Source organism: Sesamum indicum, linkage group LG5 (genome assembly GCF_026168435.1).
Source record: "Sesamum indicum cultivar Baizhima isolate 11 linkage group LG5, ASM2616843v1, whole genome shotgun sequence".
In the NCBI taxonomy this organism is placed as follows: Eukaryota; Viridiplantae; Streptophyta; class Magnoliopsida; order Lamiales; family Pedaliaceae; genus Sesamum; species Sesamum indicum.
Window position 1 is genome coordinate 13,759,403 of NC_142661.1, and position 15,222 is coordinate 13,774,624.

Below are 15,222 nucleotides of genomic sequence, written 5' to 3' on the forward strand. Positions count from 1 at the left end.
CTTTAAAAAATTACAAAAATCACCTCTGGTCGCCTTTAAAATCCAAAAATATCCTTGTTGACTAGGTGAGTTTTGGGTTTTAAAGGCTGTCAGGAGTGATTTTTATAAATTTTCAAAAGGTAGGGGAGGGTTCTATAAAAAAGTAATATGTGAGAGAGTATAAATGTAATTATCCCTATTACATATAATGCGATCAATCATTATTTTGTACTTTGAATTAAAAAATTCGTCTCTTATTTTTTTTTTTGTTGTATATAATAAGATCAACAACTTTTAAAAAATAACTTATGTTTTTTTTATTAATATTAACAACTATACAAAATTATATGTAAGTATTTTAATAATTTGATGTATATATATTGCACTATTTCTAATTATATTACAAACTAATTAATAATGTATATTTATAATAATAAATTAAAATATTATACCATATATTTTAATTTTTTTATAATTAATCTAATAATATTTGATATTGCTTAATTATAATAATATAATTTTATTAAAACAATATTGAAGCTAACAATTTCAAATTTTATTAAAAAAATACGTTCTCTCTTTTCTTTCTTTCTCACTCTAAAATTCTAAATCCCCAATTTCTCTCTCACATCTCTCAATTCAAACGTCATTCCCAAATTCTTTCTCCCCCAAATCTAAATCCTAAAACCCTAACCCCAAATCAACGCTTGCAAGTGCCAATCCATCTACCAGCGGCAACGAGGAGGCGATTGCTGTTGTGTCGGCCAAGCAAGAAACTCGAACAGGTTTGCCATTACTTCTCAGTTTTCTTGGTCTCATATCGTGGTTTACTGTTGTTTGCCATTACTTCTCGGTTTTCTTGGTCTAACACCGTCTCACACAGTCGTTCGCTATTGTTTGTTGTTCTTGGTCTCACACCGCCGTTTGCTGTTGTTGGTCAGCTCGAGCTTGTTTGCTGTTGTTGGTCAGCTCGAGCTCACTCGTTTACAACCCTAGTCAAGAATGACTATTTTCTAATTTAAAATGTTGGAAATGAGAAAGAAGAGAAAGACATCTACAAGGGTGTTTACATCATTTTCATTTTCCGTTTCCACAAACTTTGACGATTTTAATGGCTCACAATTGTTTGAAATACAGCGTTGTTTAGCGGTCTTATCCGGTTGGATAAATCGCAGAACCCCCAAAAATCCTTCCTTGTGTTTTTCAATGTTGTTCAAATGTTAAGGAATTTTGTAGCTCAATAAAAATCATTTAATTTTGCTGTCTGTTGAGCTACATAAATTCAGAATTCATACCACATTAGGATAAACCTGTTTAATTTTCAATTGGAGTTGTGAATCTTTCTGATTGGGGGCGCCGACCTCTCGTTTTTAATCAGGTAAAAATATCAAGAACCCACATCGATTTCTAGTTGAATATGCTGTTAACTTACTCTGTTTCATCAAGAAAGTAGTTGTAGTTGATTTTATTTCGTAGGGAATTATTGCATGGTTGTATAGTTGTATCTGAATGCTTTGATGTGTTTACCATAGAAAAGGGAGGTTAGAAATGGTTGTGGAGTTGTTGGGATTTTTTCATTGTGTTAGCTTCAAAAGCGTCCAATGTCCAACTGTTACAACCTTTTCTCACATACAACATCGCTCACCACTGTTAGGTTCTTGGTCATTTTGGTCTTCACGAGCACCGTCAGCTTCTCCACCGTGGCTTCGGCTTCTTCAAGAAACGCCCAGGTAAATAGCTTCAAACAAACCTTGTACTTCCAGCATAGATTGTTTCTTGGATCTGATGATAGTGCACACATTCACTAGTCACTTGATTTCTTGAAGTTGTCGAAAATCAGCCACACAGAGAGACTAGCTTAAAATGGTTTGAGGATTATAGGTTGAGTAATTGCAAATATTTGATTTTTGCTTTGAAGATTAAACATGCAGTTCAGGGGTCAAAATGCGATTTTGGATGACCAACCTTTTTCAAGAGTTGAGCTGAAGCTAGAAGACTGCAATTTACAGTTCATTTCAAAGCTAAAATGCGAATTTGTTCTTTTGTTATGAAGATGATCTAATTGGTGATATGGATGATAAAACTATGGTCCTGTAGTTATATCTTGGGTTCATGTGTTATATATCAAAATATACACCAAAAACAGAGCTGCAAGGATGCTTAGAACCATCTTCACATTGCACAACTGCGTTTTATATGTATTATCTCCTAAGAGATAAGTTTTACTCATCGAATGGCTAAACTTTAGGTTCATAAAATTATATATAATATCTGAGTAGGGGTACATAAGGAGGCCCTATATTTGAGTGTAGAAATAGGCACATTCTTGAGTTCAATGAAGAGAAAACTTTGTGCTTGATGTAGTTTACTTACAATTCTCATAACTAAGTTTAAGAGTTAACCATGTCTTTCCGAGATGAAATAAAAAAGAAAAAAGAATTATATTCAGTTATATCTCACTCTGTCAAGTAAAGCATGCCATCTACCCTTATTCATGGTTGTCCCTATCTGCTGTCTTACTACTGGTTGTTCTTCTTTTTATCCGTTGTCAAGATTGACCCTGCCTTGTTCCCTATTTCTGTTGGAAACATTACAATGGTGTGATTGTTGTTCATTCTACATGTGAGGGTCCTTGGACTTTTCTTGTTGTCCTCTTTAAATATACTAAAACCACCAAGAATTGATCTCTTTTGCTTCTTTATTTGCCGTCTGCAAAAACTTTTCTTCATGCCCTGATGATAAGATAAGATTATGTTAAGTGGAGAATGTCTGCTTTAGTTGATTAATGCATGCTGTAGTTGCACTTACGCAAATTAAGAGTCTAAATTCTGATTGAATTGCTAATAGTGCATTGTAGCTGTCTTTTGAATATTCATTTTGGACTGGCAATTCCATGTTAGCTGAATGAAATGTTCTTCAGTGGCATTATGGATTTTTTCCTCATTTTTAATTTTTTGGGAGGATTATATCTCTGGTTCTTTAATCTCATTTACCTATCTCAATTGTTTGAGCAGCTGAGCCTGTGATATTTTCTTCCACTTTGGCATTTTAGCACATAATGGAAGATGTTCCATTCCCTGATTTTTTCTTCTTTCTTTTTGGTTCACCACTATGGTACTTTAATGTCATTGTTCTATCTCAATGTTTGAGGAACTGAGTGTTTGATCTTTACTTCAAAAGGTATTTACGTAGTTATGTTGCTGATTGTGTTAGTATATCTCTATTACAAGTTCCATTAAGGTCACTCAATTAGTCATAAGCTGCACAGAACTTTGTTATGGCAGAATCGTGACAGACTCAATTTTTTGTTTTCCTTTTTCTTTTCATGCAGTTAAAAAGCGTCAACAAAGGGTAATTTCAAATACCTGGTGAATATGTTTCCAAAGGATTGCATGTGGTAGCTGTTGTTGGTGCTACATTTCTTTGTGGAAGTTTTGCTCTCGGCTTTTATCATTTGGCAAGAAAAGGACTATTTGCACAGAATCAACATGGTAATGAATCTCGTATTTTCTTTAGGTACTTGTGTTTTTGCCTGGTTGCCAGTTAAAGTTTCTCCATGTGACTATGCAATCATGCATACTGCTTTTTCCGTTCTGTTTAGTTTATTTTGTTGTGTTCTCCAAAAGTTCCCTTTTGTCATTAGTTTATGGAAGTTTGGGAACTTTATCATCAGGTTTCTCTATGTTCATAATGACTTATTGGAAATATAATGCAATGTGGATGATACCTTTAAACTTGTAATTTTTTTGCGGGTTATATCAAAAGTGTTTTAACTCTAAGCTTTAGCCAGCTCTTATCTTCTCTAGCACCTTTTTGTTTTTGGCAATATGCTACTTTAGCCCCTTGAATTTCTCAATCATAGGACATGTACTTAATATTCTTTTAAGAAAAGGAGGGAGGTCTAGGAAGATCCAGGGATAAAACAAAGCATTTCTGTTGACATGGTTGTGGAACATTCTTGCTGGATACCTTAAGAATCATTGATAGAAATGCTACAGCCATAGTTGGACTATGATGTGTTTGTTTCTCAGCACTAATGAAAAGTTTTCCTTCAAGGTCTGCTTAAAGATACATTATCCATGGGTTCTATTTTGGAATTTCATGAGGAAATTGTAAAATTATACCAATCATTATCAGATTTATAAGTGGAAGGACTTTAAATGTTTCAAGATCACTTGGTCATCTCAGATGTAGCCACCTACACAAGTCATGAAGGCGAATATGTGTTCTGTATGAGACATTGCTCTAGCTTCACCTTGAAGTTTGCAGTGTAATGTGTTAATAGTTTGGCAGTAACTAGGCAACGGATACAAAAGCAATGAGAAAGAGAATTGAGGGACTTCGCACTTTGACATGGAGATACGTTCATTCAAGTGGTCTCCTTCCTTTTCAGAAGCAAATTAGAAAATTATGTGGATTTCAGGGTTCTCTTTTCTCGTTGTTTATGATGTAGGAGGATCTTTTATCATCTTCATATTTGAGATTGTAAAGGGGTTTCATTAGTTTGTATCTTCAACACGTGGAGAAAACAATACTGTTGCAGGTGTACCACTCTAGTTTCATCGATGATGAAGAAATTACTAAAGCATGTGGTTGCCCTTTACTTCCCCTAAAAAGCCACATAAAAGGGCCAGCTCCAGTTTCCGAACAAGGTCAGATTTATTCATTAGTACCAAATACAAAGAAACTCAATGGATTGGTATCAAAGTACTATATGCTGTATGCAGATAGCACGGATATTGTCGATGAAGCAATCACATTCTTTCGTGCCAACGTCTATTTTAGAAACTTTGACATCCAGAGCTCAGCTGATAAGCTTCTTATCTACTTAACATTCTATATAAATATCGCTCTAAAGAGGCTAGAAGGGTGCAGAACGTTGGCTGAAGGAACCAAAGCAATTATCAATTTGGGGTTAGAACAGGTCCCTGTGCCTGGAGAACATGGATTTCCATTCCCTGGACTATTTGCTCATCCACAGTCTCAAGAAGAAGCAGGTAAGATGTTGTCATACAGTGTTTATGAATTAAAAGAATTTCAAGCCACATAAGGTACTGCCATTATAATCTGCATGTTTTGCCACGAGTAGAAAGGTTTCATCTTCTATAGGGCTTTATTATGAAGCGTTTTAGACCAGCTAGAAATCAATGTAATAGGAAGGTTGAGTACCCTAACTGATTAACAAGCCCATATGCCATCTGAATCTTGTTGATTAAATTCAGATTTGCTCTACTGAAACAGGAAAGCATGTAAAATATGCATAATTTAAGTCCTATGGCTCTTCTTTCCTCTTACACTACTTAGCTTGTCAAGTGGAGAAGGCCATATTCTGGGATCTTAGAATTGCTATTGTCCTGTGCTCATTTTCCATTTCCATTTCCTTTTTGGTATTCCTTATAACTTCTCAAGACATGTTAAGATATGGAAGAAATGTTTAAATGGTCAAAAGCTGGATGTATGTGTTTGAAGTATGACAGCATTAATATAGTTGTTTGTTCAATGGCCTTTTTTTCATGCTATGTATCTTTTTCTGCCACTAAAATAAATGCTGTGAGTATTAGCTTATGGACTTTTGTCACAACATGTTAGCATTGTGTTTTGGTGAATACTTATTCCCTTATCATACGCATCATATAATGTCTTTGTTACATTACTTCTTCATGCAGAGCTCTTCAGAAACTATTTGAAGCAGATACGGGAAGAAACCAGTGGGAGATTATTGAGCGTGGCATATAGATCCAATGGTACTCCAAACAAATGGTGGTTGGCATTTGCAAAGAGAAAGTTTATGAACATCATTATACCTTGAAGTTCGCTTCTACAGACAATACAATTAACATGGCTTGACTACAGACTTCTGAATACAATCCAGCTGAAGTACTCTACATTCGAGTTGTATGTCCCCAGCATGATGCAAAGATTGAACTCAGAAGGTTTAATGGCTGGCTTTTTTGCGTGTGTAATTGATCTTCACATGATAGTCATTTGAGGTACTCCAGCTGCTGTATTAAAATTAGAGCTCGATCTGTATTTAACTGCAAGGTGCCTGATGGGTACTTCATATCTCAATAAATGAGGATATTCTCCATAGATGCCTATTATGAACACGTATAATTTTGTTGTATTTGCTATACTTTCATAAGTTTCTAGATTTTGTGATTGAAAAGTTTCCATCATGGTTCAAGAAGTGTTTTTAGACATGTTGAAATTGGATTCTTTGCATAAAAGTTTGATATGTTTTTTTCTCTTTACCCCATTGCTAAAAATATAGCAATGGTAATAAACTGATTAAAGAACACTCGGTAGCTTCCATTGATCTTCACCTTTAGCTTGTCTTTCATTTTGCTGAGAAATCTTCATCTTTAACTTCATTTATGCAGTTATTGTTTGTTTGTATGCAGTTACAGTTTGAACCGTGTTTGCTCCAGAAAACAGACACGTGTCTGTCAAATTATCCCAATGTTGCCGACTCCTTTTAGGCCTCTTATGATAGTATTTTTTAGGATAATTGCATAGTCCTCTCATGAGGATGGTTAATTTCAAGTAAATATTTGTACTTTGGAAAATTATATTTAGTACCCTTGACGTCTGTTTTTATCTAATAATAGATTTATTCATTAGTTAAAATTCACTGAATTTGTTGATATTAGATAAAAAGTTGAATGAAAATTTATATTTACCGCCAATTGACTTATTGTAGGTCAAACGACTCCTTTTTTATCAAAATACACTCGTACATCTTTACACACGCTAATGCATGTGAGGAGGAACATCTTCACACTTATGAGAGTAGTTTGGAAAGATTTTATTGATCTGTAATAAGTTAGAAGTAAGTCAATTAGGGTTAATATGAATTTTAATTCAATTATTTATTTCCTAATATCAATAATTTTTTTTAATTTTGATCAATGAAGGATTTATTTATTTGACAAAAATAAACGTTTCGGGTACTAGATGTTATTTTCTGAACTTAAAGGTCTATGTGTAATTATGCTAATCTTAAGGGAGCACAGTGTAATTATCCTATTTCTCATCATGTATATTTATTTATTGGGATAATTACAACACCCTCCTTAAAGGTTTGATGTAATTGCACGTAGATGCCATGTGGTTTGAAAAATTACATTTGGTATTCTTAAAATTTGATTTCGTCTTATAAGAAAGTCTATCAAGTATGCAAAATTCATAGTATTTGTTGATATTAACAAAACAAGAAAAAAAAATCTTACATTTCAATTAATTTATTATAAGTCAAACAAGTTTTTAACGGCCAAATTATCCTTGTGTATTTTGACACATTAATTAAAAAACTACCCTTTCTTTCTTTCTTTTTTTTGCACAGTATCATTTTTCATAATCTTATCAACCGAGTATAAGATTGGATTTTTACGTCGGATAAACACTTCACAGTATATAAAACCAAACAAACAATATGTTTACAACCATTATCCGGAATTATATTAGTTGCTAATAATTATGAGGTTAACTAGTTTAAAAATGACTAATTTGTAGCTTGTTTACTTGTTCTAAAAATTGTCAAGATAATATTGAGGACTATTATATTTTTTGAGTCAATTAATTAGACTATATATCTCATTAGACTACATTCACTAAGATATCCGACACAATACTTTTTAAGCCATATTTACTTCATACTATTATGCATGCTATTCTCAACGGTTATTAATAGTGACTTATTTACTGGTATTTTATTTAGTCCGTTATTAAGTGGGTTGGTCCGATATTGAGCCACACTTTAGCCTGACTGTGTTTTGAGGTCATTTTTTAAGTATTTCGTGGGCAAAGATATCGAGGATTAAGCAGAGGAATGGCGGAGGGAGTTAATTATTTTTTTATTATAAAAAAAAAAATTATTTTATTATAATTTTTTTTAAAATAATAACAAAAACATGACGAGTCGCGATTTCATTAAATAAATGCCCAAAAATGCAAATCTTCCCAAGTCGGGAAACAAAATCCCGACTTCAAGTTGGGATTTCGAATCCCGACTTGGGAATTTTGCTTTTTTTTTTTTTCGTTTAAATTATTATTATATAATTTAATTTATATATAATTAAGTTTAACAATATACTAAAATCCAAAATTAATAAAATTAACATTGCATTAACTTAAAAAATTACAATTAAGGGTACAAATGTAATAGTTATTTATTTTGTACAATTGTAAAAAATTACATTAAATTATACAATTACAAATATCAAAAATGTCCACCCGTTCCACAATGTCGTCTGTGGCGTTGACGTCGAGGTCTTCTAATTTCCTCGCCCACATTTTGAACTGGCTCATTTTGCGCCTCATTTTCTTCACCAACAAACCGACTTGATGTTTCAGAACTTGACTCCACATTGTCACAATATGCACCAAATGATGGAAATGGAATTGGTGAAATATTATATCCTTGTGTATATGGTTGATTAAAACCAAGACCAAGGTCAAGAGAAAAATCTTGTGTTTGATTTGACATATATGGAGTCGATTGAAACCAATCACCTTGAGATGGTTGAGGCATATAATAATCTTGAGGCGGTTGAGGTACGTAATAATCTTGAGGTGGATATACTGTAGAAGGACCAGCTATATCCACCCCAAAATCACGACGTTCAACCGAACCAGTTGACATTCGGCTAGAACTTCTTCTTTGCCTGTGGGATGTTGTGGGAGCATCATCGGATGGAGAAGCAATTTGTTGTGGCTGTTGGGTTATAGCCTCCCTGATAATATGTACCCATGTTCAAATCTATCCACCAATTGACTATATCCTTCGATATTTGGTGGTCTAGATCGACATAAAGTTTCAAGGGCATTCACCTCATTTGCCTGAAAAGTGTAGAAAAATAATTAGCCTTGTGTTGTTAAAAATATATATAAAATAAAATATGTAATATTATATAATAACGTACCACAACTTGCAACATAGGTGCTTCTCCAGGTTGGTACCCGCTTTCCACACGTCTATCAGTAGATGACGACACGAAATTTCTTGTTATGTTGTAGTACCACTCCCAATAACCTCGTTCTGTTTCCCTTCTATTAGAAATGAGTGGCCTATGTACAACCGTGTCATATCGTCTTTGCCATCTATTGATGTATTGTATGTGTTGCAGAGACCAATCTGCGCCCGCGTGATTTTTACGGGAAATCTGATGGAGGCTCATATCACGGGTATCCGTCGATTCTGGTACATTCTGCCTCATCCCGAATTGGCGAACAACTCGTTCGGGACGATGCATTTCAACTATTGCGTAGAATATCAACGGAACAGATGACCTCCACAACTGGGGGTTCAATTCATCGGCGTAAGCCATAATGACATCCGAGTCCATGTCATACGGCTGCCATATGAACTGTAATAAAAACAAAAATGTAAATTAATATGAATTTAATTCACGGTATAAATATACGAATAATATTAAAATTTAGTTACCTGATCCGCCTGCATCTCATCCAAAATTTCTCGTATGACTCGTACAGTTCCCCGAACTGTAGTGGTGAAAGTGTGCTGACAATTCCAAGTAGCACCATATGGTGCTGCTGGGAGCCAGCGATTGTTGTCCATTTGCACTTGGCCCATAAATAGCCGTTGGGCACCAAGTCCAGGACAAAGTGGCGTAATCCGTGACCACGCCCAAATCTACACGAACAATACAAATATGTGTTATTAATGAATATCAATAGCAAAAAAAAAATAAAAATGTGTAAGACTTTTTAAGTCAATTTTACCTGTACCAATTGCAGCGCTCCACCAATTGCCGCTTTGCCTTTTGTGCTGGCATTGCACAATTCGCGATATAAAAATGCCAGCACAGTACTCCCCCAACTATAGTTCCTCGCGGTTTCTATATCTTCTAATTTTGAAAGATATAGTAATGAGACATAGTTACCTGAAGAATCTGGGCACATCAATCCCCCAAATAAAAGTAATGCAACGGCACGTGCGTACTGGACGACGACAGCCTGGGGAGTATTATAAGTAATTTCGACCGCCGCCAAATGGGAGGTAATTGCCGATGTCTGTAATCTCGAGCCCTTCAACACATTTGCATCCGGGCTAAAGCCTATGTAAGTAAGGCAATATTCTTACCATTGTTGTGTTGTGCGGTCGAAATCAATTCCAGTCAACGGCTCGCCGTCTATTGGGAGTGCCCAAATTATTTGTACATCTTGTAGGGTAATTGTGGCTTCCCCTACACGAAAATGAAAGGTGTGTGTTTCCGATCGCCACCTCTCCACTAATGCAGTGATGAGGTGTTGATTTAATTGAAGGCGTCCGCACCTGTAAACTCCATAAAATCCTATTTGGTGTAGGATTTCTTGTACACGCTCGGATATATTATTTTGGTTAAAGTAGCTCCAAAAGGTACCATCCGCACGCCGTGAAATGAGTACGGCGTCTAGGTCACCATCTGGAATATCGTCAGACCTATGTTGGGCTTGTTGAGATAATACAGTACTATCACGAGGACCGTAGACTGATCGTCTATCCATTTGTGTGGAAAAAAAATTGAAAACAAACTCACGGTATAAGATGAAGGTGGGTGAAAATTTTTGCTGGTGGATGAAGTGAGTTTCCACCCACCTTCATCTGTCCAATTTATAATGGTGGATGAGGGTGGGGGAAAATTTTAATTTTTTAAAAAAAAAGATTTAAAAAAAAATGGCCAGCCTTAATCAATGGCTGGCAGCGCCAGCCTTAATTTTAAGGCTGGCCGCGGTCAGCCTTTAATCAAGGGCTGGCAGCGCCAGCCTTGGTCAAAGGCTGGCGCTGCCAGCCTTAATGAGGGCTGGCAGCGGCCAGCCCCCTTGAATATATATATATATATTATATATACATATATTATATATACATATAATATATTTATATGTATAATATATTATTATATATTATATATTATATATATAATGTATATTATATTTATATTATAAATATTTATATATTATATATGTATATATTATTATAATATATTTATATATTATATATTATATTTATATAATAAATATTTATATATTATTTATTATTATATAAATATATTTATTATATATTATTATAATATATTTATATATTATATATTTATATGTTAATATTTATATACACATCTATCCCATCACGGTGATGGGATAGATGGCTGGCATGTACCAGCCTTTATTAAAGGCTGGTACATTCGCCAGCCTTTAATAAAGGCTGGTAGGTCGCCTACCAGCCTTTAAGGCTGGTAGGCGACCTACCATAATAAATGTCGAGCCTATAAATATGCGTGATCAGCTTGTTTTCGTCATATTGTTTCAAGCAGCATAATCCCTCGTTCATCCCATATCAAATACGAAGAGTAATTTTACGTAGAAACTTGCAAAAAAAAATGTCAACTTCATCTTCTCGCATTGAGATTTTTTTGTATTTTGGTGGTGAATTATCGAGTGATGGATGGTCTGTTACATATGATCAGACGCCCATTGCAGCGATGAGGATCCCCTGTTCATCCAGTTATGATCAATTTTTGTCAAAAATCTACAAAAAAATTGGTGTTGATAGCTCCCGATTTTCATTGAATGTTTCTGCAAAACATTCGTGCCAATACCTAGGGCGAATTAAGGAAACACTGATACCAATAAAGGATGACGATACATTGTCATTCTTTACTGATCCTACAGCTGGGTTTCCACTAATGGAAATATTCGTCGAAATGGTGGAAATCCAACACGACGATGCTCCACAAATTGGCCGAGGTTGGGGAGCTTTCGATTCCCGGCAGTTGGTGGATGACAACTCACAAATGAGTCAACAGTGGGGGGAATACATGGCGATGTTATCGAGCCAAGGATTTCCGTCATCCTCCAACTACGAAAATTTCACAGGTACCTATAACTCTAATTTCGATGCAGGTACTTCTAACCCCGATTTTGGTGCAGGAACATCAAATTATGATACAGATTGTTATACTCCGAATGTGGTGTATGTCACACAAGGGCTCGATAATATTGAACTTAATTACATAGAGCCCACCCACTCACATACTCCATCCACCTCCCATTTTATACCAACTTCTGCACAACACATTGTCGAGCCAGAAGACCCTATTGCGGACAGCCTGGCTAATGAATCAGATGCAGCCTCCGAACCGGATGAAGTGGATTACCCAATTCCACCTGAGGATGGAATAGAAGATGTTGACATAAATGTTGTCGCCGAAAATATTGCACAAGGTACGTCAACATCCTCTCAGCCGGTTACGGCACAACGAACTTCTCAGGAAACATTTTACCGCTCCATACCATTTTTTGAACAAACATTCCCGGAGGTACCAGTGGATTCCATTGATGTACCGAACTTAAGGTATGCAAAATTTTATGACAAAAATGAAGGCAGACTTGATGTGGGAATGCTTTTCAAAAATAAAGAAGCTTTAATCGAGGCGATGAAAGATCACTCAATACGATATGCCCGACGCGAGTATTGGGTACCTGAGAGTTCAAAGACCAAGTGGAAAGTTTTGTGTAGGCATACCACCGAAGGTATATATATATATATATATATATTTTTGTTGTATATGTCTAAACATACAAAATTATTCGACTGATTCGTGTTTATTTTTTGCAGCTATGCGGTGTAGATGGGAGCTGCGAGGCATTTACAAATCAAAAATGGGAAGGTGGACAATAACAAAATACGGAGGGGACCATACATGTATATTGAATCAAATGCCCCTCGAACACGGTAATTTAGATAGAGTATATGTTGCTTCTTTATTGTTAGGACATGTAAAATGCAACCCGTCGTACGGAATCAAGCATGTCATCCAGACTGTGAAAGACCATACCGGATACGATATAGCATATCAAAAGGCATGGTACAGTTTGAAAATGGCACGTGAGATGGTTTATGGCACATGGGAGAGCTCCGTTCAAAAGCTACCCAAATACTTGGGAGCTCTCCAAAAATATAATCCAGGAACGATTGTTGAATGGCAACATAAAGCCCGCGACACATCAACCGGTGCATATGTGATAGGGTACGTATTCTGGGCGTTCAAGCCGTGCATTGAAGGGTTCCAACACTGTCGCAACCTTATCAGTGTAGATGGGACCCATCTATACACAAAGTACAAGCACAAGATGTTGATTGCTGCTGCCATGGATGGAAATCAACAGGTACTTCCTCTTGCTTTTGCTGTTGTCGATGAAGAATCACTTTTATCTTGGAAGTGGTTTCTTAGACAATTGAGCAGACACATTATACGGGGTATCTGCCTTATTTCTGACCGCCATGCTGGTATCACAAGAGCTGTACGTAAATGTCCGGATTTTGTGCCACCTAACGGCGTGCACCGATATTGCTTGCGGCACGTGTGTTCCAATTTCAACAGTAAATACAAAAATATTGTGTTGAAGGATCTTTGTTGGAGAGCTGGCTCTGAATATCAGATCAGAAAATTCAATCGCACTATGGAGGAGATAAAGAAACAGTCCCTCGAGGCGTTTCAGTGGTTAGATAGGATCGACAAGGAAAAATGGACAGCATCACATGACGGTGGATGGCGATGCGGAATTCTGACGACAAATATGTCGGAATGCATAAATGGAGTATTGAAAGGGGCTCGCCGCCTACCGTTGACAGCAATTGCTGAGATGACGTTTCAGCGAAGTGTCCATTATTTCCGTGAGAGGTTAGCAAGAAGTACTGTAATGTTGACCAACAACCAACTGTGGACGGATTTTGCATATAAGATGTTCACACGTTGGCATCAAAATTCTGTTGAACATACCGTCACCAAATACCATCAGTTCCAACAGTCTGCCTTGGTTGTTACAAGACGTCACGGTGGACATGGAGTCAACACCCATGTTGTCAAAATTGCGAACCGAGAATGTTCTTGCGGCAAATGGACTCAATTTGGTATACCTTGCAGTCACGCTCAAAAGGTATGCGCTGCATTCATGATTAATGCTGCATCAATGGTGAAGGATTATTACGATATAATGACTTATAAGAATACATATTCTAAGTCATTTGAACCTGTACATTCCGAAGATTATTGGGATGTACCGGGATTTGAGTTGGTCCACGATCTTACTATTCGCATCTCTTCGCGCCCTGGTCGAAATCAAACAACACGTATTCACAACGAGATGGATTGGGCGCAAAGGCGTGCACGACAACAAGCACAACAAAGAAATTCTTCAACACAATCGGATGTGCCAGTACCGGGTAGCCAGGATTAATTGTATATTTTTTGTATTTTTTACAATTGTACAAAAATATACACTTTTACATTTATACATTTAATGTAATTTTTTACAATTGTACAAAATAAATAACTATTACATTTGTACCCTTAATTGTAATTTTTTAAGTTAATGCAATGTTAAATTTATTAATTTTGGATTTTAGTATATGTTAAAATTAATTATATATAAATTAAATTATATAATAATAATTTAAACGAAAAAAAAAAGGAAGAATTCCCAAGTCGGGAAACAAAATCCCGACTTCAAGTCGGGATTCAGGATCCCGACTTGGAGTCGGGTTTCAGAATCCTGACTCCAAGTCGGGATTCAAAATCCCGACTTGAAGTCGGGATTTTGTTTCCCGACTTGGGGAATTCTGCATTTTTCCCCCTTTATTTAATGACGAGTCGCGATTTCAAATCACAACTCGTCATGTTTTTGTTATATATTTAAAAATAATTATGATAAAATAATTTTTTTTTTATAATAAAAAAATAATTAACTCCATTTCATTATAAACTAGTGGTGAATGACGAAACAAAACTCAAAATATGTTTTCATGATCTGTTTTGCTGTAATTCATGATGAATAAAGCTAATGCGAATTTCATCGTACATATAGAATAAGGTTATAGAAAAAATCACAAGTTAGAGCAAATTTATGACAAACAATTGTTTTGCAAAATTCTTCAAAACTATACAAGATTTCAAATCAAAGATATGTGCAAAATGTTAATGTATCAACTACCTGAAGGACTCTTTCAAGAGGCAAGAAAATGACCTTGCCTGAGAAACATCACACATACACACACACATATATAGATCAAAATGAAGCATTCTCCAATTGTGAGATGCCATGGTATTTCAATACGAGTAACAGTGCAAGGCATGTGCTAGGAATGGTGTGCACAGAGTAAGAACAAATCAACTTAAAAACCCTAAATCGAAATAAGAGGCGATGAAAAATTGAAATGTAAACAAATCAACAAAACATCTGAAGTTG

General features: G+C 35.7%; 3 protein-coding genes across 4 annotated transcripts; 2 read left to right on the forward strand and 1 right to left on the reverse strand.

Moving 5' to 3' along the window:
- Positions 1–569: 569 nt before the first annotated feature.
- Positions 570–6,069, forward strand: LOC105162233 (actin-related protein 2/3 complex subunit 3). 2 transcript variants are annotated; one of them, XM_020694092.2, is made up of 6 exons: positions 570–764; positions 1,634–1,709; positions 3,311–3,470; positions 4,523–4,631; positions 4,707–4,976; positions 5,646–6,069. In XM_020694092.2, the coding sequence occupies exons 3-6, from the start codon at positions 3,468–3,470 to the stop codon at positions 5,786–5,788; spliced, it is 525 nt and encodes a 174-aa protein (XP_020549751.1). In that variant the 5' UTR covers positions 570–764; positions 1,634–1,709; positions 3,311–3,467; the 3' UTR covers positions 5,789–6,069. The 2 variants fall into 2 exon arrangements, with proteins under 2 accessions (XP_020549751.1, XP_088736993.1); XM_088880867.1 differs by lacking the exon at positions 1,634–1,709.
- Positions 6,070–8,371: 2,302 nt separating this feature from the next.
- Positions 8,372–10,485, reverse strand: LOC148788157 (serine/threonine-protein phosphatase 7 long form homolog). Its single transcript, XM_088880373.1, has 5 exons — positions 10,082–10,485; positions 9,721–10,048; positions 9,425–9,631; positions 8,901–9,344; positions 8,372–8,817 (listed from the first exon to the last, which is right to left on the reverse strand). Exons 1-5 carry the CDS (start codon positions 10,483–10,485, stop codon positions 8,701–8,703), a joined length of 1,500 nt encoding a protein of 499 aa, XP_088736499.1. The 3' UTR covers positions 8,372–8,700.
- Positions 10,486–11,288: 803 nt separating this feature from the next.
- Positions 11,289–14,324, forward strand: LOC105171787 (uncharacterized). The gene is made up of 2 exons (XM_088880435.1): positions 11,289–12,507; positions 12,593–14,324. The coding sequence occupies exons 1-2, from the start codon at positions 11,355–11,357 to the stop codon at positions 14,212–14,214; spliced, it is 2,775 nt and encodes a 924-aa protein (XP_088736561.1). The 5' UTR covers positions 11,289–11,354; the 3' UTR covers positions 14,215–14,324.
- Positions 14,325–15,222: the final 898 nt, after the last annotated feature.

Bases quoted from the DNA above. Each gene is read 5' to 3' on its own strand.
- LOC105162233 (XM_020694092.2), top strand. The intron at 4,632-4,706 runs GTCAGATTTATT...TGCTGTATGCAG, and splicing joins AGCTCCAGTTTCCGAACAAG to ATAGCACGGATATTGTCGAT. The intron at 4,977-5,645 runs GTAAGATGTTGT...TTCTTCATGCAG, and splicing joins ACAGTCTCAAGAAGAAGCAG to AGCTCTTCAGAAACTATTTG.
- LOC148788157 (XM_088880373.1), bottom strand. From the start codon at position 10,485: ATGGATAGACGATCAGTCTACGGTCCTCGTGATAGTACTGTATTATCT. The intron at 9,345-9,424 runs GTAACTAAATTT...TTTTTATTACAG, and splicing joins ATGAGATGCAGGCGGATCAG to TTCATATGGCAGCCGTATGA. The intron at 8,818-8,900 runs GTACGTTATTAT...TACACTTTTCAG, and splicing joins CACCTATGTTGCAAGTTGTG to GCAAATGAGGTGAATGCCCT.
- LOC105171787 (XM_088880435.1), top strand. From the start codon at position 11,355: ATGTCAACTTCATCTTCTCGCATTGAGATTTTTTTGTATTTTGGTGGT. The intron at 12,508-12,592 runs GTATATATATAT...TATTTTTTGCAG, and splicing joins GTGTAGGCATACCACCGAAG to CTATGCGGTGTAGATGGGAG.